The following is a 26,874-nucleotide window of genomic DNA, read 5'->3' as shown; positions in this document are numbered from 1 at the left end:
TTTTCCAAGGAAATACGATACCACTTACTCACAGAGGAGACGCAGAAGACCACATTCTAAATATATCTCTTTCTGTCTGTCTTTACACCATTGTTCACACCCATTCAGTGTTGTACACGATCCCATTAAAAGTGAATTAAGACCTTTTGGTTTTACTTGGACATGTTGCTCTTCCTAAGGATGCCTTCAATCTTTAGAACATGTTTGAACATCAACGACAAATGACGGGGTTTGTATTCATAACTGTGGAGTTATTCAGGCTAATGCATTATGGCTAAATGACCCTGTGAGCCGGGCTGGGTTGTTTGTTACTCTCTATATGACCTATTGTACTCAGGACATCCGTTGAAGAGCTAGGCAGATCGGGGACCACCCAGGGAGGGTTTACTTTGTAGAAAGAGCCTAACCTCAGTCCCTGATACGGCAATCTATACGCTCGCCCTTAACACTCTTCATTTACTCGTGAAATGTGTAACGTGGCATATTTCAAAGAGATGGCATTCACTGCATCACAAAACATGTCCATAACAGCAGAAAGGACGTGGGAGACAGAACAACTAATCCCCTGTCATTCACCGAAATTGTGACAGTCCATCCCATTTGGCTCGTGTGGACACAGCGTCATTACAGCCCTGTCACAGCCTTTTCATCATAAACACAGGAGGCCAGACTGAGCACTAGCAGATGGAGAAACAGCCAGAGCTCACGCTGCTCTGTTGGGTTGCCAGTACACTCGCCTTATGCAAGGTCTGTTAAGCCACTCGGAAAGACACAAAGCAGTTTGTTTCAACATCCCAAACTCTTGGGTCGAGGCATGCACATGACTTCACACACGCACGCGCGCACCCATCCTCTAGAGTTAGTCAATTAAATAACACGCAGCCACATATCTTTGCATAACACTTAGTACATAATAGACATAATGGTCCCACTTAAATTATAGCATGAGGAAGCCCAGTATTTAAATGTGGAAACCCACTCGCTGACACATACACACACACACACACACAAGATCAATCAGATGAGGAACTACATTGACATGTAAACATACCACAAGAGGTTCTCTCTTTTCTCTCGCTCCCCACACAGAGAACTATTCACCCGTCTTCACCACTCTCCCTCTTCCTCGCTCCCTCTCTTCCTGGCTCGCACTCCGCTCTCTGCAGCCCATGACACTGTACTCATTCAACTCTCGTCTACCTTTTTCCACGAAAACACCATCATTCTAATCATCATTAAGTTAACACTATTACATCAGCAGTCTCATGCACTGCACATGATAAGTATGTGGAAACATGCATGCTTTGGCGCATACATACACGCAAACACACACCTTGGATCCAAAGGGGAACCCTGGTTTCTTGATATGGCATACACAATTGCTCATTTTGATAGAAAGCACAACACCTTTAGGGTGGAATGAGTGTGTGGTTTTATGTGTGTGTCCGCATTTGGGCTAAAATCCATCTTCCACCTTCAGTCCTTGTTTGGTGAAACACCTAGAGATGTTTCCCAACCTGAATTTATTTTGTGCACGCACGCACAACTGAGGACGGCCTCTGTAAAGGGCATTAACCTGACACCTCACAAACACACTATGGTGACTGACACACTTAATGTTTAATTGGCTGCAACAGGAGATGAACACCATCTTCCTGAACACCCTCCTGTTATGTGCGTATTTGTTTGTGTATGTCAGTGTGTTTGTGTGTCTGCCTCCCTCCTTTTTAATCACTCTCCTCACTTTTCTTACATTTCCTGCCCCCTATTAGCATGTCAGAGGTTTTCCACTACATAACCAAACAGATTATTCCTTACGGCAAAAAACAAAACATTGACTCCTTTTCTACTCCTTTTCTGCATATTCTGTTTGGTTCTTTCCATCCTCTCTTCCATCCTTCCATCTCGCGACAATCCCCAATTCCTCCCCGTTGTTTCTTATTGAATAATAACAAACAGCTTGATTTAACCAGCCCCTTAGAGGCTAAACTCATGAAACACTGAGATCTGTGCACACGACTCGCAGCAATTGTTCCCACATTATTTGAAACGTGCTTCAAAGCAGAGCAGAGCTTTGCCTGCTGGTGATAGGTCGTTACCTGAAAACACCCTTATACCAACACATATGTCCAATTAAGTAGATTGATTATAGTGGACAATTGCATTGAAGTGGTCAGCACCATTTAGGAAATAAGCAAACAGTTTCTTCTTTAATTAACTCTTGGATGTAAATACAGCTCAGTAATTGTGGAGTTGTTACTTGAGGTTTCCTTTAATTTCCATTAAGCACATTAGATTTGGTTCATTCTTCTAAAAAATCTGGTGTCTGTTAGTTCAATGTAGCATCTAGCCAAGCTCGGACTTACTCCGCTTGCCACATGGAGGTGGTTTGTAGGTTCACGCTGGATGAATCATCATGGTTTAATAACCAGGAGCAAGGATTTTAACACTCTCCCCATCTTAGAATAACATAGTGTCCAAGGAGTTCGTCAATTAAATAACACGCAGCCACATATCTTTGCATAACACTTAGTACATAATAGACATAATGGTCCCACTTAAATTATAGCATGAGGAAGCCCAGTATTTAAATGTGGAAACCCACTCGCTGACACACACACACACACACACGAGATCAATCAGATGAGGAACTACATTGACATGTAAACATACCACAAGAGGTTCTCTCTTTTCTCTCGCTCCCCACACAGAGAACTATTCACCCGTCTTCACCACTCTCCCTCTTCCTCGCTCCCTCTCTTCCTGGCTCGCACTCCGCTCTCTGCAGCCCATGACACTGTACTCATTCAACTCTCGTCTACCTTTTTCCACGAAAACACCATCATTCTAATCATCATTAAGTTAACACTATTACATCAGCAGTCTCATGCACTGCACATGATAAGTATGTGGAAACATGCATGCTTTGGCGCATACATACACGCAAACACACACCTTGGATCCAAAGGGGAACCCTGGTTTCTTGATATGGCATACACAATTGCTCATTTTGATAGAAAGCACAACACCTTTAGGGTGGCATGAGTGTGTGGTTTCATGTGTGTGTCCGCATTTGGGCTAAAATCCATCTTCCACCTTCAGTCCTTGTTAGGTGAAACACCTAGAGATGTTTCCCAACCTGAATTTATTTTGTCTTGATGTTTATGTAGCTTTCATTTGCTATAACGCTTGAATGGAAGGCTTGCTTTTCTCCTCCGGGTTTCCTCTTTGTATTTACAAAGTGAAATTGATACGCCTCTATTGTCAAAGTCTTTTTTCCCCATCTCTTGTCTGTCTCATTCAGTCCATCTTTTGGTGTTTCCAGAGAGATGTTCCAGGATTTAATGAGATCCGTCGAAACAAATAGCTGCAGCTCAAATGGTAATCTGGACTCCACTGCCATTGTTCTGCTCACACACCACTGTCCCTGATTGTTTCAAATGTGTACTTTGTCAAGACATGCAGATATAAATGGCCAGACTAACCTGCTGTAGGCAGCCTTGAGCAAAATTGAGCTAATGGCTCCTGACCCCCTACTCCTCCTGCTCTCTGTGCATTGTGTATATACCCTGCTTTTCGCCTGCATCAATCAAGTGCAGAGCACACTGCTGACTACACATGGCAGCTTGAATATATTTTGCCTGGAGCGCCAGAAACCAACTATTAGTCCTCTGTTGGAATACCACGTGACCCGAGGTTTGTTGTGTGTTTGTGGTAATGTGACGAATTTATACAGGAATATGCACTGTGTAAGCACAACATCAACTAAAAATGATGACGCAAGACAGTGCCTCAATACTGGGTAATACAATATACATGTGTATATCCAAAGCGTATACACAGATTCAACAGAGCATTGAATATATGTATAAGAAAATAAAAAAATTATATTCAATTAACTTAAAGCACAAGTTTGCACATTTCGGGATATACCCTCATTCGCTCTCTGGTGGACATTTAGATGAGAAACTTGATTGTCTGTCTGTTAAATATGAAGCAACTGCCACTTAGCTTAGCATAAAGAGTAGATTCAAGTGTAAATGGCTAGCCTGGAGCTGTCAAAGTAACAGAATCCAGCACCTCTAAAGCGCACTAAAACGCAAATTGACATTTTTACACTATTTTCTGGACAGGTCGAACAGACAACAAATGTGAATCAACGACCTTAAGAGTTGCTGGTACTTTGATTTTGTTACCTTTGTTACACTTTATAATGCTAAGCTAAGCTAACCAGCGGCTGTCTGCAGAGTTATATTTAACATACAGATATAAGAGAGGTATCTTCTCTCTGACAGAAAGTGAATAAGCATCTTTCCCACAAAGTCAAACTATACACAGTAAACTATAAATACAATGAAACACAAACAAGATTATACGCATAAAATGTAAGCATGACACAGACACACCACTTATTTCACATTCAGATAACATAAATATATACAGAGGCACAGGTCCAACTTGACCCCTGGATGTGCACTTGCATATAATGTACATGAAGATGCAATATGTTGTTGTGAATACTGCATCCTCTGCTGCACACATAACACACACACACACACACATATATATATATATAACCACACTGCAGGTTGTGAGTCCAGATCTAGTAGGGGTGTTGGCTGACCCTGAGAAAGTGGTGGAAATTTGTGTGGCAAAAATGTCTCGACACTGCCAGTTTATCCCAGAGACCCCCAAAGCGCACAGAGTGCTATTCACCACATCTCTATCTCCATCTGCATTCTCACTTCTCACACTACTCTAAACAAACTTCCATCTGCATGGAAACATGCTCCACTGCACTGCTCACTCATGTACACACACACCGCCACACTGCCGCCACACTGCCTCACACAACCACCACGTTGTGCTTACAGACTGTTTTCTCTGGACGATCACGTTCAAGGCTCCACAGGCACAATGCTCCTGAACCGTGTACTTTATTCCGCTGTGACGTCGTTGGTGTTTCCTTTTCTTGCTCTCTCTTCACTAAACACTGACAGTCCAACTCCTCCTCCGCTAATTTACCCCATGCTCTTCCTTTCCACTTAATCCCTCTAATTATTTCTCCTCATGGTGTCTGTTTTTCTTTTTCCAGGATGCAGATTTCCATTCCACTGCCTTCTATCCATCTTTTACACTTGGATTACACACAATCCTTTTTTTCCTGTTCCCAACCACTTTGTTCGCCACAGAGGAGATGAAGGATAGCGGAGGATGGATGGACAAATCATGTTCAATAAGGGAAGGAAAACACTCCTGGGACAAAGAGCTTTCAAACTTTGTTTTTGGAGCAGCCTCCCCTGATTGACGGTTCAAATGGGACTTCCACATCTTCATGCTGAGTTAAACCATGAAAAGGTTGCTCCCGTCATTGTTTAACCGGCTGATTTTTCTCAGTGTTTTTTCTTTCCTCTCTTTTGTGCGTCTCTCTACCAGGTTCTTTTTCTGTTTTCCTCTCTTTTCTGTCAATACATTTGCTTTGTTGTTTATCCTGCCCTTATCTGAGCCTTTTGTATGTTTGCTGTGACTACAACAAATCCAACATTGATCTAGCAGTAAGGGGGCTCGGACAGGTGGAGCAGAAAAAAAACAGACTATATAAACCAAGTGAGGGGCCACAAAGAGGAGAAGAAACAGATGCAAATGATGACAGGTTTGAATTTTTCACTGTTACAAAGACGCAGAGGAAAATACGCATGTATCCCAGACCCTTCTGTAGGAGTGGCCAGTTCTCTGGACTGTGTGGTACGCATACTGTAAATGTTGATACAGCGCATTTGCTTTAAAATTAGAGAGGCTACCGATTTTGGTAATATATCTAATATTCAGCTGCACAATGATTGGTTTTCTTGTCTTTGATTGCTGATTGGCTCTGTATTGGGAATATATTCTGCATGGCCCTCATCAACGCTTTTCTTCAATGGTAATTCCTATATTATTATGTGCTATGATATTGGATAACATACAGTATCCGTGTCCGCATGGAATTCTTGTGGCAGGAACGTTTTGACAGAATCGTCTCTCGTCATTAACTGACGATATCAATATATAAAAGGCAATTTTCAACCAATTGCAGCCACATGCAAAATGTTTCTCACAAGGATCTGTGTTTTCAGAAACAGTTTGACAACTTGTTTGACAGCTGGCGTATCTCGAGCAAATAAACAAAGGATCAGAAACAGGCTGGATGCATGAAGCAAATATTGATTAAGCCATTCAAAATGCCTGGATCAGGGCAGATCCCGAGCCACCTGATAGCTCAGAACATCAGCCACATGCACACATGTAGCCTCCATACTTTTACCAGTTATCTTAAATATGCAATTTACTGTCGTTGGCCAAAGATCTGGATCGTGTTCATACAGCACTGTTGGTGTAATTAATTTTTTGCATCAATTCACCATCCATGTATCCAGCAAGGGGATCAGATCAGTCTTCACAAGCTTCCATTGACATTCAACTTGGCAGTGAAAGTCGCAGGTCATTCGGCATATTTGTCTATGTCTTCTGCATCCAGCTATTAGAATGACAAAGCACCCCGAGATAATAGCAGTATTCCTCTATGAAAAGTGGCTATGGCTATCATACCGTGACCGCATGCAGAGCTTTCTATGAGATGATGTATGTATTCACCACTCCACGCTTAATGCTTTCAAGTTTCATAAACAGACTGTCATGGACAATCTGTCTTTTGAGGCGAACATCAAGTAAACAAGACGCACATTCATAATGTCTGCACTTTCTAACAGCTTGGGCTGTTGTGGATACAGAACTTGTAGCTTGTATCTGGTATTTAATGTGCTCTTGTAGAACTTGTAGATCATAAACTCGATCACAACAACAGTATCCTGCCAGAGTGCCTCATTATTAAACATGTCTGCACATCATCAACCTCACCACTCTCGTTATAAAATTGAGTTTAGCGTCACGTAAAACATTTAATAAGCTAATAAAAAGATCTTTATTTGTCTCTCACATGCAGCAGAACTCCCCAAGTAAACAGATTTTGTTGTGTAACATCTGTGGATTTCCTGTATAAGGAAACTGCAACTGCTGACGTTACCCCATTATATCAGCCTACAACTAGTACATTCATGCAGGCCGGGTTCATACAATGGTCGGTTCACCTAGATTACAAAAAATTTGATTTTGGCTGCCCCATCAATGTAATGGAGCTGAATGGAGTTTGTTTGTGACACCCACAGCATTGGATAAAGGTGAAGCAGCCCTATAAATTAAGTACTGTATTATCTTGGTATAGATACAGTACTATACTTACTTAAATAAAATACTTTACTTTTTTACCTGTAGTTCGGTATAAGAGCATTTGCATGCCCAAAATAAAGGTGGAATGTGTATTGTTAATAGTCAGTGACAGGTTTGCAAAAGTGAGTCATGATTGTAGCATCTTAAGGAAAAGAGATTGCAGAATAATGATCATAATAGGGCCTTTGATAGAAATAAAACCACTTTATTGGCAAAGTCTGCCACAGTATATTTTCCTGGTTCTGGATACACGCAAGGTGAATCCCAAATCCTTCTTCTGCCTCTGTTATTCATTGGGTTGGCTGACAGTTAATGAGTCCCTCAGATGTTTCTTAACTGTTCAGTGCCAACTGTAAGACCAGGTGTTCTGTGCTCTGTGCACTTTTTGGCCTAATTTTGGCCATACAGGAAGACAAATGTCTGTCTGACTTTTTGTCCCTCTGAGTGAACATTTAGTTAAGCCTCATATATCTGTGTTGAGGTTGATGGTAGTCATGTTTGGGATTTCTGACAGAGTGACTGTCTGAAAAGAGTCACTGAAAGGTCTTTGCAGAAGACACCCCCTCTCAGAGGAAAACAGCTGTCTTTTTTTTTTTTTTTTTCTGGCACAATACTAGGAGCTGGAAATAAGCCTCAACATGTGGGAGAATGTCAAGGCAGAAATCTCAGAGGAAAAGGTTGTCATAGATTGAGATATTTAAAGGTCTCAACATTCCGTTTAAACGTTAGCGGCGCTTGGTGCCTGAATATGGTGTGCAAGAGATGCTCTACCTGATGATAGATAATAGTAATGCATTGTGGCTGGATGTGTTCCCAGATACAATTCTTCATACAGGTTCTCTCCAAGTTTGTAATTTCATAACCTTAAAACTCGGAGCCAATTCTTCATTATCTCTCTGTCACACATTCAACGTGATTTTATTGTCCAGCTAATGAATGCATTTTCTCTTTGTTGCCGCTCCCTTATCACTTGCTTGTCAGTCGTCATGTGAACTAAGTAGATTGTGGAGTAATTGTGCTGCTTTACCGCTTTGTGACAAAACGTCCTCTAAGACCAGAGGAGCCCGGATAATCACATTAGAGTGATTCTCAGGGAGCTTACAGCCCCGCCTCCTCGGCAGCAGGGCAGCATGGGTCGACGGAGGTAGACATGATGTGAACCTGGCAGCACTGAGGAAGACTGCCAGGTTTTCTGACATGATGGGACAATCCAGTCTCTGCTGGTCAAGAATCATTGACTTTGGGCTAGACAGACCAAGATTGCCTGATGGGTATAGCATGCTCTCTCTCTCTCCGTGTGTGTGTGTGTGTGTGTGTGTGTGTGTGTGTGTGTTGACATTAAGACTAAAGGACTTTTTATTTTCTTTGCACTACCCTTTACTGCTATACTATGTGTATACTAAGGGCGTGACCTGCTGCTGCTGGCCAGCTGACTCAGCATTCCTGGATAGGTGGAAGTACACTGGCCCTATTCCACCAACAACAGAGGAGATGGAAGGTAACAGAGGACAAAACAGGGGAGCGCTTTGAATAAAAACAAGAGTGGTGTGTATCAATGACTCACAGCAGGCATAAATCATTACAATGAGGGGAGGAGCTTCTCTGTCACACACACCCAAACTTCAAAACAAGCTTGCACACATATACATGCACATGCACAAACAGATACACCATGTGTACATGCAGATAAACCCAGTACTCTGTCACACTGTCCACCTCCCTCTCTCTCTGATACATTTCATAGGTATGTATAACAGCCTCTCTCCACCCCTGGTTCCACGCTCCACCCTCAGTCCTAGAGGACAGGCTGATTGACCCAGGAGGAGGGGATAGCGGGGGAGGGAGGGAGAGGTAGGAGCAGACTGAGCTCAGATTCATTTCTGCTGGTGCTGCTGGAGGCACAGAACATTGCAAGAGCATAACGTGACGCGCAAGGAGCTGGGACACGCATGGCTGTCAAATGGATTACTCTGACATACACCTGTGAACTCAGACTGAGCAAGGACAACACAGGCAGGGGGCGCACAAAGGACTCGCACAGAGCTTGAAGAACTTGTTTGTCCCACTAACTGAACATTTTAAAAGAAATACCTGAATTAGATGAAGACACATTCATTCAGGAGGCAGCTGATATCACGCTGAGCGGAGGGACTTGGATTGACAGCACTGACAATGTGAATGTTTTGGGTGAAATTCTGAATGCGTTGTGTCACCCGGCTGCACCACTCAAGTGGATCATAAGTGAGTGCTTTTAATTTAATTTGTTTGATTTGAATACTTGAACTCGTAGTGATATTTATACTTAAATTAATACAAATTAAAATCATCCAAAAATTGTCCTCTTGTCATTGAAAGCACTTCACAGCCCAGGGACCTGAGTAGGAACTTAAACCTGGTCACATTGCGAGTGAATGGATTTGTTATGCGATTAATCTAGGTCATCTGCAGCATTTCAGGTCCGCTTGAGACTCGTGACAGCTCTGTATTCAGTATTTTATAAATAGTTTTAAATATTATTTCCACTCATTTGTCATGCTGTCATCATTAGTATCAATATTCTTCTGACTCGTGTAACATGTGTACTGTTAACCCAACAGCTCTATTTCTTGTTTTTTCTTTTAAAAATAGAAGGAAATCTGTGTAATTTAATGTTCATTAGATTGAATAGAGGAACACAAAACAAATCGTATTTTCAGACACAGTGTGTCAGACAAAGTGAATTAATGTATTGATAATACATTAGGAAACATTTACATAAATGATTACTGGCATGAAAATAAGCTTGTATAGCATATATATGGATGTATGATTTTTACAGACACATTTATCATGCCATGGTATCAGTATCAGTATAGTAACATACTCAGTATGTCTGGCACAGACGGATGTACTTGATGGGAAATATTTTATGGCACAGCCTAATTGAAAATGCATGTGCTCCTCTAAGTTTTCCATGGATTAAAACAAGCTGAAGGGAATCACCAGGTTGTCCATGTGATCTGCTCTTTCATGTAATGTTTATGGACTGTAATGGTGACGACTCTAAATGCTTTGTCCCCACAGACATCGAGACGAGAGCGAAACAGACCAAGAGTAAAGCGTGAGAAGGCTTACCATGCACTGACAACAAGGTGAGAGGCGGCAGAGGCATACTCACCTTGGAGTGCTCTTCTTTCATGTGCTTGTGTGTGCTTGTGCCTTTTTCATCGTGCATTTGTGTGTCCTGCCCGTATTTTAGGATCAAAAGGTCTTTGGATGATTAAAAGGAGATTTGTGGCCCCCAGACCAACTGTGTGTTTATGGTACACACAAGGGTGTAAATTGATTTATGACCTGACATGATTTGAATACAGAACAACTAATTACTTAATATATAGATGACATTTAAAATGTCTCTTTAGCTTTAATTCTAAGTGAAAGCTTGTATCTCCACCATCGCAGAAGTGTCTTACCAGCTTCCACTAGTGTAATAGCAATTTAACAATAAAAGAAACCTCTCTAGATTTCTTTCTCAGAATCACTGTTTGGAAGAATATTTTACTGCATGCGATTTAGAGCAGGAAGTGTTTGTATCAATCAAATTGCTTTAAAAAAAAAAAGTTTTTCCATTAATCATACACTTTGTCTTTTTTTGTTTGGCACAATCTGTAATATCCAAAAAATGACATCCCTGAGTATAGCCAGCCCCCATCCGGAATAATCATCATCATTATTGTTCCAGTTATTTTCAGTCAATTTAGTTTGGTCTCCAATGGGGAATCATTTCATCATGTGGCTGAATCTAACCATATCAGCTACAAAAAGTGCAGGCCTGTTTTAGCTGATGTGTTAACACTGCGGCGCAGTTTCCATTCTTCTTGGAGAATACTCTCAATTTTAAACCAGTTGTGAAACGTGCACATTTTCTTCTTTTTGTTTGGGTCGCATTCATGTTGCCAGTGTGCTGGTTAATGATACATAACAATAACAACAATCAGTGGTCTTGCAAACAGGCGTTATCAGTGCTGATAACGGGACTTGTGCCTTCTGCAACACCAGACCGAGAGGAGGTCTGTCCACCGGCCGGAGAATTGTGGAAATAAACTCATGCCGATGTTTGTGAATACAAAACTCACGGCTGAAATGTGGGCAGGTAATGAGTGTGTCAGCGTGTGCAATAAGGTGCGTCTCCACATGATTAACATTGAATGGGTTGTTTGTACAAGACAGTGAAAGAACAAGTGTTTACTGTAATTGCTCACATGGGCTGCAGCCAGGAGGCTAGAACCTGAGTGATACCCTCTGAAAGAGAGGAATAAATCATGGATACAGAGCTGTGAATTAATAAGTGCAGCAGGTGCCTCCACAAATTGAAATGCAAACGTATATATAGAGTATTCACCTGTCATTGAATTGACTCATTCAGATGGGGAATATATCCTGCATGTGAGAGCGCCAATTGAGTGATATGTGGGGCTTGAAGAAGAAAGCGTGGTCATAGCTGCCTTATCATGCAGATGAAGTGCAGCACAGCCCTGCGTGTGGCGCCACATGACTCATCCAGACCTTTGTTACGAATCTATTGATCGGTATGCAAATAAAGTCTCCTGCCACACCAATAAAAGCAGAAAGGAATACCAATGCTTCAGGATATCACATGGTGCAGTCTAATGTTAGATTCATATATATTATTCATAGGTTGGATCTATAGCTATTTAAATCCTGTTTCCTGATGCCAATGTCTATTAATGAGGATGATACTGAAAATCCAACGGAAACAATTAGCATATCAGAAACAATGTTGATCCTTAATGACATGAGATGGTTGTTTGGTTTGGACAGAAGGAGAGAAAATGAAGTGTGTGAAGTGTGTGAACAGGTGTGGGGAGGGAATAGAAAAGAGAAAGAAGAGCAAATTAGAGGGGGAAATTAGCGACAGCTTGTGCGAGTGTACACTGGGCTGCTAATGAGGACAGAGAGGACCTCATTTATCAGATCGGGTTAAACCTGGTCAAAGGGAACTAATCAAGGGACTGACATGCACACACAAGACATGCACGGAAGGGATGGAACTTTCATTACGTTTGCATTATAGCACCCAGGGTTGACTTGCCCGTTTGTCTGCCACTCATGTCACCTTCATTTCATGTCATGTCATAAACCGGCCAACCAGGTTGAAGTCATGATCTTGAAATGCAAGTAAGTGCAAACCACCATGAGATGTATGCGTTTCTCTGCCAAGCAAGAGATAGCAAGGCAGAACTAAAGACAATAGACAAAAGACAATAGTTTGACATCAAAACACAGGAAGTACACCTGGGACATTCAGAGTCAACTTCATGTTTTCTACTTTTATTCAAAGTTAAATTTGTCGTTAAAAAGTTGCTTCGTATTTGACCAAATAAGTTCACTTAAAAGGACCAAAGCAGTGGATGTGCATCACATCCCTTATACTTTACATCTGAGCCGCCTTGATTCTGTGTTATTTGCATGTCGTCCATTTTGTGTACAGACATCCATTGTCACGCAATATGAAAGTCTATTAGCAATCCCTAGTGCAGAGTGTGCTCAAATGGCATTGTCATGCAACAATCATGCAAAATTGACAGATATTATGTCGCAGACCTGATTTTCACTGTGGCAGAGCCTGCTGATTCATTTTCATGCCATACAGAAATGAATGAAAAACAGTGATGTGGATCTGTAAAGAAATGCCAAAAATAAAGAAAAAATCAAATGCTCTTTATTTGCATATCTTGCATTTGTAAATAATCTACAAAAATGGCAACTACACACATGAATAAGATGCAATCATGTAGTTATTGTCTGTTAGTTTTGGCCTTAAATCGGCTTCAGCCCGATATGTCTGAGTTGAATTCACATTGTATTTTTTTATATCTAACCAGGTTTATGCTTAATAACCTCTGTTTGTTCTGAATCTTTGTCACATGATAACTATGGCCAAATGCATCATTTTGACAAAATAACAGTGATTTTCTCACCCCAAAAATGTGTCTCTTGAAGACATTTGGTACTCAACATACATTAGGATGGTGTAAGAGAACTTTGACACAAACAGATCGTGCTTGCATCTCAGCATAGCTGGAACATGGCGTAGTTCATCAAAGGGAATGACCAAAAACATGTGTGAACAGCGAGAAAAGAGGACTGAGATGTTGAAAGATGTTAATTAATACTCGGTATAACATTTTCTTGCGCACTTTAATTACCCGTTTCTGTCATCCCTGAGGCACGAGTCCTGTGTGTGGGAAAGCGGTGTAGGATGGAGAGGACATGAAAATGGATGGTTGAACACCGGTTTGCCTCTGCAGAGGAAAGCAAGAGAGGAATCAACTCCACCATTCATCAAAATGAAATCCTTAAAGTAACGAGAGGAAGCTACTGTACTGCACAAACTGCTAAAAGCAGTGTCTACGGTCCATCCAGCACGGAGAGATGGAATAATGTGTGCTTTACAGTGACTCAATCAGACAGATAGGGAAGCTCTGCTGTGCTTTTTGTTATTAAAGAGAGAGCAAAGCAGAATCCATTTTCAGAGACAGGGTATGTAAAGGAATACATAAACTGCATCCAGCACTGTTCTACAGGCAACATTTACCCTCTCGCTGTACCCTCAGTTTAAGGAATTTCCTCTGAGGAAAGGAACCATCAGTGCCAGTAATGTTGAGCTTTGCTTGGGTCTCATGTAGTGGAGCCATTGAGCAATTTGAAGACAATCCATCTTGATTTCTTGGAGGCACACGCAATGCAAATGAGACTTGCGCATATTTGAAGAGCATATTTTGTGTCCTTGAGGAGTTCAGTGTTCAGAGGCTCATTCAGAATCCTAACAACACTTAGAGATGCAACAATGCTTTGTCAATCTGCCTCACACACCACCCCATATAAGTCCAGACACCATTACGGAGGGCTCCTCCTACCAGTTATTAATCCTTTTATTTCGCAATTTGGGAGTATTAGTTTAACATTACTATAATAGTGTGGATTTATTTCTACCTCCTCCCTAAGTCATTACACATTATCTTCACAGAGGCATACTTGAAAAAGGTATTCCATATCAGAAATGTATCAAATTGGCAAATATAGGCAACACAGTGAGATTGTATAGATTGTATAAAGGACTGCAGCAGCACAAAGAATCCTCTCATGAATTATGCTGTAATTACAGAGAGGGGCACGAGGCTCCTCGGGCCCTGACAAAGAGAGGCCAGGAGATTCCTTGATGAAAAAAGGCTGCGTTGTCTAAGCCTGTAATTAAAAAAACTTGAAAAGCAAAAATGAATGAACAGATAATAAGAAAGAATATTACTAGCTTTGATCTAAAGGACCTTTGGACAGGGACCAACATTTGAGCAGACTACTAAAAAGTCACCAAGCCAATGCAGATTTAAGCTTTTTATGATATTTTTGTGGTCGTCTGCCAGGGCAGCGGGGAGTCACTTTGAACCGAAGGGTCTTTCTCTGACTCAAGAGAAATGCTTCTGCTCAGATTCTCTTCCTTTCACCCGAGGCTCTACCTTCATGCTGGGTGGAGAGGTCCGGCTGGCCGGGCTTATAATGCGTTCGTTTGAATACATTCCTCTGGCAAAGCCAGCATGCAACGCTTGACAATATGTTCAGCTGTGTTATCTCTCGCACCCAGCAGTGAGTACGCCATTACTCACAAATTGGGCATTAGGTGTCGGAGGAGTAGTGAGAACAACCTTGTAACATATTGTTAGTCATACTCAATTGCGTAATACTATAAATATTGTTTTCCTCCTAGTTTTAGACATGGAGACGGTCCAAGCACCCATTAAGTGTAACATTTGTATACCTAACCGCTCCTTGTACATTAGTCAAAATATGACATCAATATGGTGTCAAACGACACACTCTGTGTTAAGTAACACATAGCTCTCTTTAGAAGTATATTTGTCCACCTTCTCTTTCCGTAGATTATTGTTCTCATTCCACAACTCTATTCTTTTACTTTTTCTGTGCCGTTTTTGTTTTCCTGCCCTGTCTTCACCACTCTTCTTCCTTCATTTTTCCTCCCAGACTTTCTTCTTGTCATTTATTTGACCAAGACGTCCCCCCGGCATCCCACGACTCTGTTTCTTAAATTGTCATGTCATTCCTATGAACTTTCTGTTCTTTTGAGACAGTTATTTATAAGCAAGGAAAAATAAACGTAACGCTTATTGAGATCAAGAGAGAGTGTGAGAAGTAGAAGAGAAAGGAATGACTGGATGTATGAGAGAAAGAGAAAGAGAGAGGGGGGGGGTTGGACAAAAACAGGGGAAAGCAGGAATGTAAGGGGGCAAGCATGGGATGAGAGCGATTATGAGAGTGGAGGTGAAGGAGTAAGAGGGGTGGGATACAAGGGAAAGCTGTCAATCAACCTTGAGAAAATATATAAAAGAAAATAAACCACTCTGGAGTTGCGTCAAACAGAAATGACAGCTTTGAAGACTTATCAAAAGACAACAATATTTACATGGCAGCATGATTGCAACAGTCTCTGGCTCCCATTACTTTCAGCCAGATTTTATAAAATTGCACAACAGAAGCTATTTATAGTGTGCAAATATAATGGATACACAAACATGTGTTTAATCCTTCATCTCATGTCATTTGTCAAGTGTCTTAAATAAGAGGCCCCAGTCTTTTGGTTTGGATTCTCAGCGATATGATCAGGAAAGATTTCTCAGCTGACAAAGCTGAGGACAACCGGAGGAAATTTAATAACGAGCCCAGGCATGACTTCGATATGGTGATAATACAGAACAAGTAAAGTGTTTGTGTATTAATAACATCTGGCGCCTGGTATAATTTGTGCGGACACAGTCTTGTGACCAAGCACCATGCAGTGTGACTCCTGGTGACCATTTAGCGCAGGGCATCATTTAAACAAATCAGACAAAAATTGTAAAAGCTTTTCGCACATTAACCCTTTGCTGTCTGTCTTTCAGGAATGGAAAGCATCAGTGTGGAAACAGATTGGGATGGGTTAGCCCTCTCCTCTCTAGGCGCCACAGGAAGGAACAACTGCTCTTCCTCGTTTGTCTCTGAACTGAACTCCCTCAACAGTTCTCACAGCGGGGGGTCATTTTTTGGGATCTTCCCTGAGAATGGTTCCACCACCCCGCCTCACACCTTGCCCCAGCCCAGGATGAGGGACCCGGGTCTGGCTCGGGCGGAGATTGCAGTCCTCGGGGTGGTGCTGGCTCTTACCACCCTGGGAAATAGCTTTGTGCTGTGGGTGCTGCTGAGGAGGAGGAAGCAGAATGCGCCGATGCACGTGTTCATGGTCAACCTGTGTGTGGCTGACCTGGTGGTGGCCCTCTTTCAGGTCAGTTCACGAGTTACTTGAGACCATGACAGGAATGTAAAGTATGAGAGTGGGCAAAATAATAGACACACGTAGATACAACATTTTTTTGAAATATGACTCCTCTCTTCTGATTTAAACTGTAAGAAATTTGAGTAAAAAACTGTAGTTAGTAGATATAATAAAAGTGTTTAATAATTCATAATTAATAATTCATAGTTAGTCATAATCATAAGGGTTTTGAGAATGCATAATTAAGATAAACATAAGCATAAACATAAACATGCAGAAGCATGAAACTTCTGCCAAGTGGCAGAAGTATAACTTTTATTTTGAAGGATTATTATAGAAGGGTTTAAAACGTAACTGACAGTCATTGAATGTGATATTAAACTCAGAGCCAGACAAGTGAATACGCTCCTGGAAGTTAGCCAATAGGAATCGAGATAAATGGAAGAGGGGGTGTGCCGAACCGTATGTGGGAGGTTTAATTCAAAGACTTTTTTCCTCGCTCTCTCTCTGTGCCATGGCTCCCGGACGACAGACGTGTTTTCACCGGAGGAGCCAAGCGAGGTTTTTGCAAATGGGGTTTTATTGTTTTAATATGTCATAGGAGTGTACACTCCAATGTATAACTGTAATCGTGCTTACATCAGTGGAATTAAATTCCTTATAATTGTAAATCAGTTTCCATAATGTTTTTAGCGCCGTGTGTCTGAAAAGCTATCATTCCACGTGGGCTAGCCGGCTACATTTTCATTGTGAGGAGATTTTAGCCTCAACAAAACAATGACAAAGGATCTCCCAAAATGAATCCTTAAATTACAATTAACCCACGCTTTCTCCGCCCCCTGTCTGTATTATGGTTACACCCTTGGTCAACTTAAGTGAGACAACAGCAACAACCCTATTACCGGTATATATCCAAACCTACAGAGGGGCTCTCTGCTGTCAGTGCATACAACTGATTATCAATCATAAACACACAATGCCTTCCTCAGTGTAGCCTCAAAGGATTTAACCAGAAACGAGACAAAACTCAGACAATTAAACTAAAAATATCGACAATTAACACAACGAGCTGTGGACGACTGAAACTTCTTTTAGAATCAACAGTAGAATAAAACATCACCAAAGCAGACAACGTGGACATGTAAACAACATAATGTCCACAGCGGCTGCACACAACACACATAAACGCTACTGACTGTGCGCAGACGTAACTACGTTGCTATGCAACACAGTGGTTGTTGGTTCTCACCTGGAGAGTTCAGCAGGTGTGTTGCTGTACTCACCTGTCTGAACGGCACCACGAAGTCCTCCACAATCTCTCATTTCTTAAGGCCAAACTAGAAACAAACTCCACTGTATAAGAGCCAATTTAATATTGGTCCCTTTTTTTATCTGTGTGTCCAGGTTCTTCCACAGCTAATATGGGACATCACAGAGAGGTTTCAGGGGCCTGACTTTCTGTGCCGGTCCATCAAGTACTTGCAGATTGTGGGCATGTTTGCTTCCCCCTACATGATCGTTGCTATGACGGTAGACCGGCACCAGGCCATCTGCTGCCCGTTGCAGGCCTACCGTGGTGGATCAATGTCCCGCTGGAACACCCCTGTCATGGTGGCCTGGGCCTTGGCGCTTGTCCTCAGCATACCACAGGTAGGGAGGGATGACCACACATCCAAACAAAACCTTACACAAACACAACGACACATGGTGAAATAGGAAATGAGAACTAAGCGGGAGTTCGCACCCTGATCTCTCCAGTAGAATTCAAGATGTTAGTCTATTTTTAGCTATTGAGGTCATTGCAGTTCAGCTAATGGAAGACAAAACTGACAGTCATATCTGCGGGTGTGCTGACCACCCTCCTTTTGTTTGGTCTGTCAGGTGTTCATCTTCTCTCGCTCAGAAGTGCATCCAGAAGTGGCTCCTGGCGTGTTCGAGTGCTGGGCTCACTTTGCTGAGCCGTGGGGGCTGAAGGCCTACGTCACCTGGATGACCGTGGCTGTCTTCGTCATACCTGCCTTCATCATTACCATCTGTCAGGTAATACTGGTTATAGCGGCTTGGCTCTCTGCATCGCCCACCAAGTCCTTTGATGAGGATTACATGTTGAATGGAACATTATTCAATGATGAACCGTGTGGCATGAATTCAATTATCTCTTGTTTTCACGGAGGGTGCATTTGGACGGCATTGTTTGATAACCCTGTGGGGGACTGTGGTTGGTGTTATGTAGCATCCCATGGCGGGTAGGCATTCTGGGCCACCTCCCATCAGGCCTGCCGCTCTATTTAGGGAAAGATATTTCCAGGGTCCTGCTATTTCCCCTAATTAACACAGCACTTGCAGAACCACTGCTGAGACGGCTGCTCAGAAAATCTGCCCACTCTGAACCTCCCGTCAAGAAGTGGAATATACCAGATCTCTGCCAAACATAGATCCCTGACCTTTTTTCATTATCAGATTTGAAGTTTAGATACCTTTTCAAAAGTGTGATGTAGTTTCTCCGGATGGAAGTCATTCTGAAAGTTTGCAGTGTCAATCGTGCCCTCACAGAGCTGTTGTCAAACGTAGTAGGTGGCAGCAAAATACCTTAAAATAACTTATAATGTAACGTATACATGACTTATTATTTTTCTATTTAAAATGATTGTTTTAGTTTCTCAGGATAGCGTGAAGAATGGATTTGCTGAAATAAAATGTTACAGCACCTTTTCTGGTAGAAACAGTGGAAGAGTAGCGGTATTGCATAAATATGTCTGACAATGGTTTATGGCTGATGGTGAAAGCCAACACACACACTCTCTTTCTTTTTAAATGTCCTGCCACTGTTAAAGCCAAAATACAGACAAGATTGTCTGCAAAGAGCAAAGAAAAGCATCTGATTCTGGCACGTCAACTCAGTCCTCAGGCCCTTGGGTGTTTTGAGTGATGGTTTGTCTTGTTTCCCACATATGAAACTGCTAATTCTTAAAAATAATCTTACTTTTTAGATAAGAATCTTCCGAGAGCTTCACAACAACATCTACCTTAAGTCAGAAAGGATGGTGATGGCTGAGTTAAAGAAGAGTGAGATCTTGTTCCGCTTCCACAGCTTTAAGAAGGAGGACGAGCAAGCCAGGGAGAGGGAGAGGGGAAGACGGGCGTCCGGAGGAGGAGGTGGCAGAGCAGTACAGTTCTTAAAGGGCGTGAATAACAACCCTCACAATAACACTCATAATAGCCAAGTTGGAGAGTGCTACGACAATGCACCATCCGCTGTCCAGTATCACAGTTGCCGTGGAGAACATGTGACGACAACAGCATTGCCTACGCAGCAGCAAACACTGAACGGCCCAGACTGCCAGGACTCCCACACCTCCTACGAGATGGCCTCTGACTCACCACGCTGCTCCCTTGACTACACCCGCCCTCCCCCTCCAGCCACTCTGCCTCCAAGCATCACAAAAGCCATATCCAAGACAGTGAGAATGACCCTGGTGATTGTGCTGGTCTATACTATCTGCTGGTCGCCTTTCTTCATCGTCCAGCTTTGGGCGGCCTGGGACCCCAACCCTCCAGACCAAGGTCAGTCACACATGCTTTACGGGTAGTGCTTATCCAGATACCTGCCTGATTTCAGAGATCTAGATCAAAATTGCAACATTCTCTTATGTACGCCATTCGCCATTAGAGTTGGTTTTCTCAGATGGATTGATCCTCTTCAGCCCAGTTTATCCATTTAATTACCCTACATGTGCAACCCCTATCTGTTTTGCAATTTACGCAGCCACAAACAAAAGCTGAATGGTTTAAGGCAGCGGTTCCCAAACTTTTTAGGCCGCGCACCCCCTTCTACATCCCGACTGGGTTCGCGCACCCCCCCCCCCCCCCCCCTTAATAAAAAAAAAAAAAAAGAAGCAACAGAGCCTTTTAAGCCTTCATAGCCGCATAAGAATCGGACCAATGAGAGAACAGTTTGCTCGCGCGTGGCATTTGTTTACAAGATGTAGTCCGCTGTTAAATGTTGCAGTGTGAACACAAACCGAACAAAGGAGCAACTGCAACAAAGCAAACGAACTGAAGGTGTGAAAACGCCCTGAAACACTGCAACAAAGTTTCAATAACTTTCAGTGACACAAGGCGTCACTTTTAAAGAGCAATACGGATGCGAGCACACACGCACAGGCTCAGAGGCAGATTATCACATTTAATTTACAATTAATGACAGACTAATGTAGCCAGGATGTCTTCGGACAAAGCATCGATGCAGCGACACAGTGTTGTTGGACACCGGGATCATGTCCAACTTTTTTGCTTCTTTCTCCCCAATCATACATTCCACCATCTCTCTGGCAGCTGGCAAGCTCACGTCTTCAGTGATTGTGTGCGGTAGCCCCTTTCTCGCTATTCTGTGACCAGATATGAAGCCCGTAGTGCGTCATTTATAGACCAACACATGAATGAGACTGCAGTTGTTTTTGGCTGTTTTGTAACTCCTCCAATTTCGATATAAACAATGTAAGGGGCTTTTGACTTGCACTGGCATGCTTGGTGTTCAGGTGGCGACGTAAATAAGAGCTTCAGACTGTTAGCCAGAACCTCACTGCACACCACGCACTGTGGCTTTGGGGAATCTGCGTTGCCAATCCAAGTGAAGCCCAGACACAGATACTTTTCATCATATTTCCTCTTTTTTTTCCCAGTCTGATGCTCACCCTCGTTTCCTCTTTTTCACCTTGACTCCGCGATGGGCCGATGTGCTCCCGATTTGTCTGTGCTGCACCTCTCCGTTCCCCTCGCCTCCGATTCCTCTCTCTCTCTCTGTCCCTCTCCTCTTTTACGACTGATAGCTTCAGATGTCCCACATGACAGTTTTTAAATTAAAATTACATTTTTTTTAAATATTTAATATTATTACACCATCAGACCGCCATTACACTTTTCCTCTCGCGCACCCCCTAGAGGCAGCTCGCGCACCCCACTTTGGGAATCCCTGGTTTAAGGCAACAACCTCTGATGCTGTTGTCCATCTCAATGTGTCTAAATACTCATTATTCCAAGGACGTCTAGCTCCAGCTCAGATGTCGTTACAGAGAATCAAATACAAGGTCAACCAGAAACCCCTGGTTGAAATCCCTGGCCTCTGTACATTTTGGCACACAGAAAGCATCTATTGATGTGCTTACTGGCAACCGATGATGAAGCAAGTAAGGCTAGTGGAGCCTTAGGTTGTGGATGATGGTTTGGACTGGATGTGTGACTTGCCAGATGTTGACATGCTATCAACAATAATCTAGCTGATGACAGTTTGTGTTATTAGCTTTGTATTCCAAAAAAATAGTTTTTCCTGGTCAATTGTGGAATTGTGAAATAAGCATAATTTTGTGAAAAAAAGTGAAAAAGGAAGTATGCAGAATATTGTCCCTCTTGGATATTTATAGCTATTCCTAAAGAAAATAATCATGAGATTTTCACCATTTTAACTGAATAGTTGCTGGACATATTTATGATTGTTTCATAAGAAAGAAGAGAAGACTGTGATCATCTGTCCCCAGTTACATGGGAAATTTTACATTTTCATGTTTGTACTTGTCTCTGCATTTGCATGTACACTTGCATTATGTGTGCCTTGTGTGTGTGTCCGCGGCAGGAGTGGCCTTCACTATCCTGATGCTTCTGGCTAGTCTGAACTCATGCACCAACCCGTGGATCTACACAGCTTTCTCCAGCAGCGTGTCCAGAGAGCTGCAGAATCTGCTGCAGTGTGGGTCACGAACTAGCCGCCGAGGCTCCCTGCCTGACGACTCCACTGCCACACACACCTCCACCACCAAGGACAGCATGTACTGACAGAGACTGATGAAGCAGAAACAAACAAAGAGACATGTTCGGAAAAAAATGCACGGGTGCACACGGGCCCCGATGGAAGGACGTGCTATTGCACAGAACTCTTCCATCACCACCTACAGCGTCGCAGCCTGAATACACAGAGCGCTGACCTCTACTAGATGTTATCAACAACAAAGGACAGCTGTACTGTCAACAAGTCCTGTATCTGTAATCACTGGTCCTCTCCACCCCAGCAAAGAAGAATGGTGTCATCGAGGATGTCAACACCATTTTATGAGGGCACTGTAGAATACACAGTGGCTGTCAGTGACAGCGTCTGCAATGCAAAATGGCCTTGAAAGTAAAGAGGTTTTCACCTCAGCTGCAGTTGAGTAGGACCCTGTGCTTTGATTTATACGAAAAAAAACTCTCTCGCTGCTCAGACAGCGCAGAAGGAATGCAAATGGTGATTCACTGCATTAACAGCCTTACAGCACGCCTAATGTACAAAGCAGCAGACAAAGCTATGGGTGTGGAGAAAACAAAGCAGCAGGCCAAGGGAAAGAGAGCGACAGAGAGACGCAAATTGACAGTGGGAGAGTGAGACTGCTGTTGGACTGAGAACAGATGGTACGACATGGATGTTACAGCTGCAGGAGCGGTCCGGAGGCTGAAGTCGAAACGGAATAATGTGAACAAACTTTGTTGAATCAAACAAAGTGGATTAAAGGCGGATGCTTGAGGCTGAATATATATTTGCAGGTGCAGGTGAATCAAGATGCTGCCCCACGAGGAGCTGGAACACTGTGGATTATTGCAGACAGAGACGCACTCACATACGGTTAGAACGATTAAGCCTAGAAGGATACAAATGAACAATCCAGGTTTCTGCAACCAACCTGGACCCAATTGTGTGATTGTATTTGATACAAACACAGCATATGAGCTACATAAAACGACGTTCTCGTCACGCTCTTCTGAATAAATGAAATAAGAACATGAAGAAGACAGGAAGGAAACAAACAGCATGTACAGCGATGAACAATGTAAAATATATTTATTGAAAATGTAAGGCACATTAGATATCATATTTTGTGTAGGATAAATGTTGAATGTAAATCATACAGTTGTATTGGTCTGATTTGTATCATAGAAAACAATGGGGTGTCAAACCAAAGATTTTTTTAAAGCTCGACTGTAGAATCAATTGAGGTCCTAAAAAGGTTATTACAAAGCTTCAGCAGACATGTAAAGTGTAAAGAGAAACTTTAAGACTTTAAAACTTTAAGTTTAAGAAAAGAAAAACAGTGAAAATACTTCCAGTCAAACCAAGTGCCTGTAATGTCAGAAGACATTTTCAGAGGGGCCTCCCTCACTGGAGTAATGCTGGAGTAATGCTGAATGGTGATGTCAGCCATGTTATTCTTAGATAGGATCATTGGTTATATCACACCAAGAGCCATGCGTTCTTTTATATTTATATTTATTGTTGTATAATTGAAAAAAAATGATATATATATATATATATATATATGTGTTTTTAACATTAGCTGTATATCTATATATATATAGTTATTAGTTATTCCTGGTACTGCCTTATTTTCAGGTAGTTTTTATATTACATTTCTATGCGTAAAGAGTAATGTATTATGCCCCTGAACTGCATGACAGACTTAAAATAGTTATGTTACATTTTTTATAAAGTATGATTATATAAGCTACTGTACACGCATATCTGTACAAATATGTAACTTTCTGTGTGTATAAAAAAAAAAGATTAGAATTTACTGTTTGTGGTCAAACTATTCATTTCTGATTCGATGTTCCAGTAAATAGTGATATGTTTTTTTTTAAATGCCGTTCGCTCACTTTGAGCCAGTCCAGCACATCCTTTTGTTCGCGACAGAGCAGTGTTTCTATTCTGCTGGACAATACTTGAAAGCTTTTATGTGTCCGAGGACTACTCGTCGAGGTTGAAGGAGGAGTGCTTGGGCTTTCAGCACGCCACTGTGCATTTGATCGCCAGACACAAGCACTTTGATTCTCTGCCAAAACAGAAAGCTACGGCAACAACGTTCCGTGTATCACTTTGTTCTATCAGGAAATAGATTAACGTCTCCCAAACCCTCTGGGTGTTCATGTTTTTTTCTGCTTCCTGCCAGGAGGTTGAGAGGTCAGAGGGTAATTATTTTATGATGAAATGGTCAGATTTCTGATCCACCCAGCCTTTCAGATTGATGGGAGAGGCCAAACACTTTCATTCTGCATTATACTGTCTGCACAGCCAATCGTTAACGACCGCTCAATAATGAATGCTCTACGGTAAATGGAGAATTTGCTGGCACAAACACCCATCGAATTTGATTCATCATTGCAGAGAAATTCCCAGTGACTCTGTCTTGTTATCGTGAGGATAGAAGAGCTGACAGTAGCTAATATCACCCCAACCACCATCATCCCCCCTTGTCAGAACATATGATAGATGGTCTAGGTAGGTCACTGCGTTTTTGTAATCCTACAGCGTGTGTGTTTGTGAGGGTGTGTTTATGCTGAATGTCCTCATGCTTATGGTTTTCGAGCCGAAGCAAGGTCGATGTCTAAACTCAAGGCCACTTCTTCATTACAGTGAGGCAGAGCTTCCGGCCAGCCCTGTGGCTGTGATGGGGGGTATAAAGGAAATAAATGACTCGTCTGAGTGGCTGTCACAAGGTCAGGAAAATAGGTAAATGTCCCTCTTCGAATCAATTTAGGGTAAGGCAAGGAGTGAATCCAGTAGCTCTGAAGTACAGCTGTTCTTATTGAATCAACACCTCACAACTTCAGTTTCATGAGTGAAACAAGAGCGCATAAGAAAGGAGGTGGAGTTGCTGTTTTATTTAATGATTCTCTTCAATGCAAGCAGATGTCCTTTTGGTCATTTTAGTTATTTTGAATATGTGGCTCTAAATTCCACTCAAGCTTTATTCCTAAACATTTACAGACCGCCTAAATACTGTGCAACCTTCTTTGATGAGTTTACTGAACTGCTGTCTGTAATCTGTATTGATTTTGACTGTGTTGTTATTGTTGGTGATTTTAATATCCATGTTGATAATCCCCAGGACAGAGAGTCTATAGAACTATGTGGTGTCCTTGATAACTATGATCTGACTCAGCATGTGACAGGACCCACCCACAACAGGGGGTACACTCTGGACCGAATCATCATCTCTGATCATTTCTGTGTTTTCTTTGAGAGTGCAATCTCCTTGCACACAAATGTCCAAACCAAGGTTGTGACAAAGCGTTACATCTCTGAAAACACCAGTGAACTATTTATTCAGAAGTTCTCCTCCACACCAGCCCTCTCTTGCCTCTCAGTCAATGAGCTTGTAGATGGCTTCAATTTTAAAGTTAAAAATATTATTGATGCCATTGCACCCACTAAAGTGAAGGTTGTCTCGGGTAAGCAAAGATCTCCTTGGAGAAATGCTACGTTGGTCAAAATGGAGAAACGAGAGTGTCGGAAAGCTGAGCGCAGGTGGCGAAAAACTAATCTCCAGGTTCACTGTGACATCTATAAAGAGAGACTTCGCAATTATAATTTGGAACTTAGAAATGCAAGGCAGTCATTCTTCTCTGACATCATAACCAAAAACAAGAACAATACACGCGCCTTATTTGCTACCGTCGACAGGCTAACAAACCCTCCAGTGTCGGTAGCTGCTGAACTCCAATCCACCTGGGCATGCAATCAATTTGCCTCCTTTTTTACTGACAAAATTCAGAAAATTAGACAAGCAGTCAGTGCCTCCACATCAACCACAGGATATGTGTTGTCCCGATCTCTGAATAACATCCATTCAAATCATGACACAATTTCATTCAATCGACCGTAGAAGCCTAGAAGACATTATACTACATCTGAAGTCATCCTCCTGCTGCTTGGATATTCTACCAACACACTTTTTCAAAAATATTTCAAACTGCATGACCACAGATCTCTTACAAATTGTAAACACATCCCTTCTCTCAGGTGTCTTCCCACAAGCCCTAAAAACTGCAGTTATTAAACCGCTCCTAAAGAAGGCTAATTTAGACTCCGCAACGATGAAAAATTATAGGCCAATATCAAACCTCCCATTTTTAAGTAAAATAATTGAAAAAGCGGTTTTCCAACAGCTGACCAACTTCTTGGCCGTAAATAACTGCTTTGATGTTTTCCAGTCAGGCTTTCGACAGCACCACAGCACTGAAACTGCTCTTGTTAAGGTTTTCAACGACATCCACTTAAACATAGACAATGGCAGAAGTTCAGTCTTAGTGTTACTGGATCTCAGTGCTGCATTCGACACGGTCGACCATGCCATACTCCTAGAAAGACTAAACATCTGGGTGGGACTCTCTGGCACAGCACTTAACTGGTTTGAATCCGACTTGAAGGACCGAGAATACTTTGTGTCTGTAGCTGATTACACGTCAGAGCTGACTAACAT

General features: G+C 42.2%; 1 protein-coding gene across 2 annotated transcripts; it reads left to right on the top strand.

Moving 5' to 3' along the window:
• The first annotated feature begins 9,172 nt into the window (after positions 1 to 9,172).
• avpr2aa (arginine vasopressin receptor 2a, duplicate a) lies at positions 9,173 to 24,064 on the top strand. Of its 2 annotated transcripts, XM_079273698.1 has the most exons (7): positions 9,173 to 9,507; positions 10,330 to 10,397; positions 16,221 to 16,600; positions 17,996 to 18,241; positions 18,473 to 18,631; positions 19,582 to 20,155; positions 22,221 to 24,064. In XM_079273698.1, exons 3-7 carry the CDS (start codon positions 16,223 to 16,225, stop codon positions 22,418 to 22,420), a joined length of 1,557 nt encoding a protein of 518 aa, XP_079129824.1. In that variant the 5' UTR covers positions 9,173 to 9,507; positions 10,330 to 10,397; positions 16,221 to 16,222; the 3' UTR covers positions 22,421 to 24,064. The 2 variants fall into 2 exon arrangements, with proteins under 2 accessions (XP_079129824.1, XP_079129825.1); XM_079273699.1 differs by lacking the exon at positions 17,996 to 18,241.
• Positions 24,065 to 26,874: the final 2,810 nt, after the last annotated feature.

Source organism: Melanostigma gelatinosum (assembly GCF_949748355.1).
Source record: "Melanostigma gelatinosum genome assembly, chromosome: 8".
NCBI classification, from domain to species: Eukaryota; Metazoa; Chordata; class Actinopteri; order Perciformes; family Zoarcidae; genus Melanostigma; species Melanostigma gelatinosum.
Note: the sequence above shows the minus strand (reverse complement) of the source record. Positions and strands in the feature narration are given on the sequence as shown.

What these genes read in the sequence shown, in the direction of transcription:
- avpr2aa (XM_079273698.1), top strand. Translation starts at nt 16,223, where the DNA reads ATGGAAAGCATCAGTGTGGAAACAGATTGGGATGGGTTAGCCCTCTCC. An exon ending in TGGTGGTGGCCCTCTTTCAG is followed by an intron (nt 16,601 to 17,995) that starts GTCAGTTCACGA and finishes CTGTGTGTCCAG; the next exon opens with GTTCTTCCACAGCTAATATG. An exon ending in TCATCATTACCATCTGTCAG is followed by an intron (nt 18,632 to 19,581) that starts GTAATACTGGTT and finishes CTTACTTTTTAG; the next exon opens with ATAAGAATCTTCCGAGAGCT.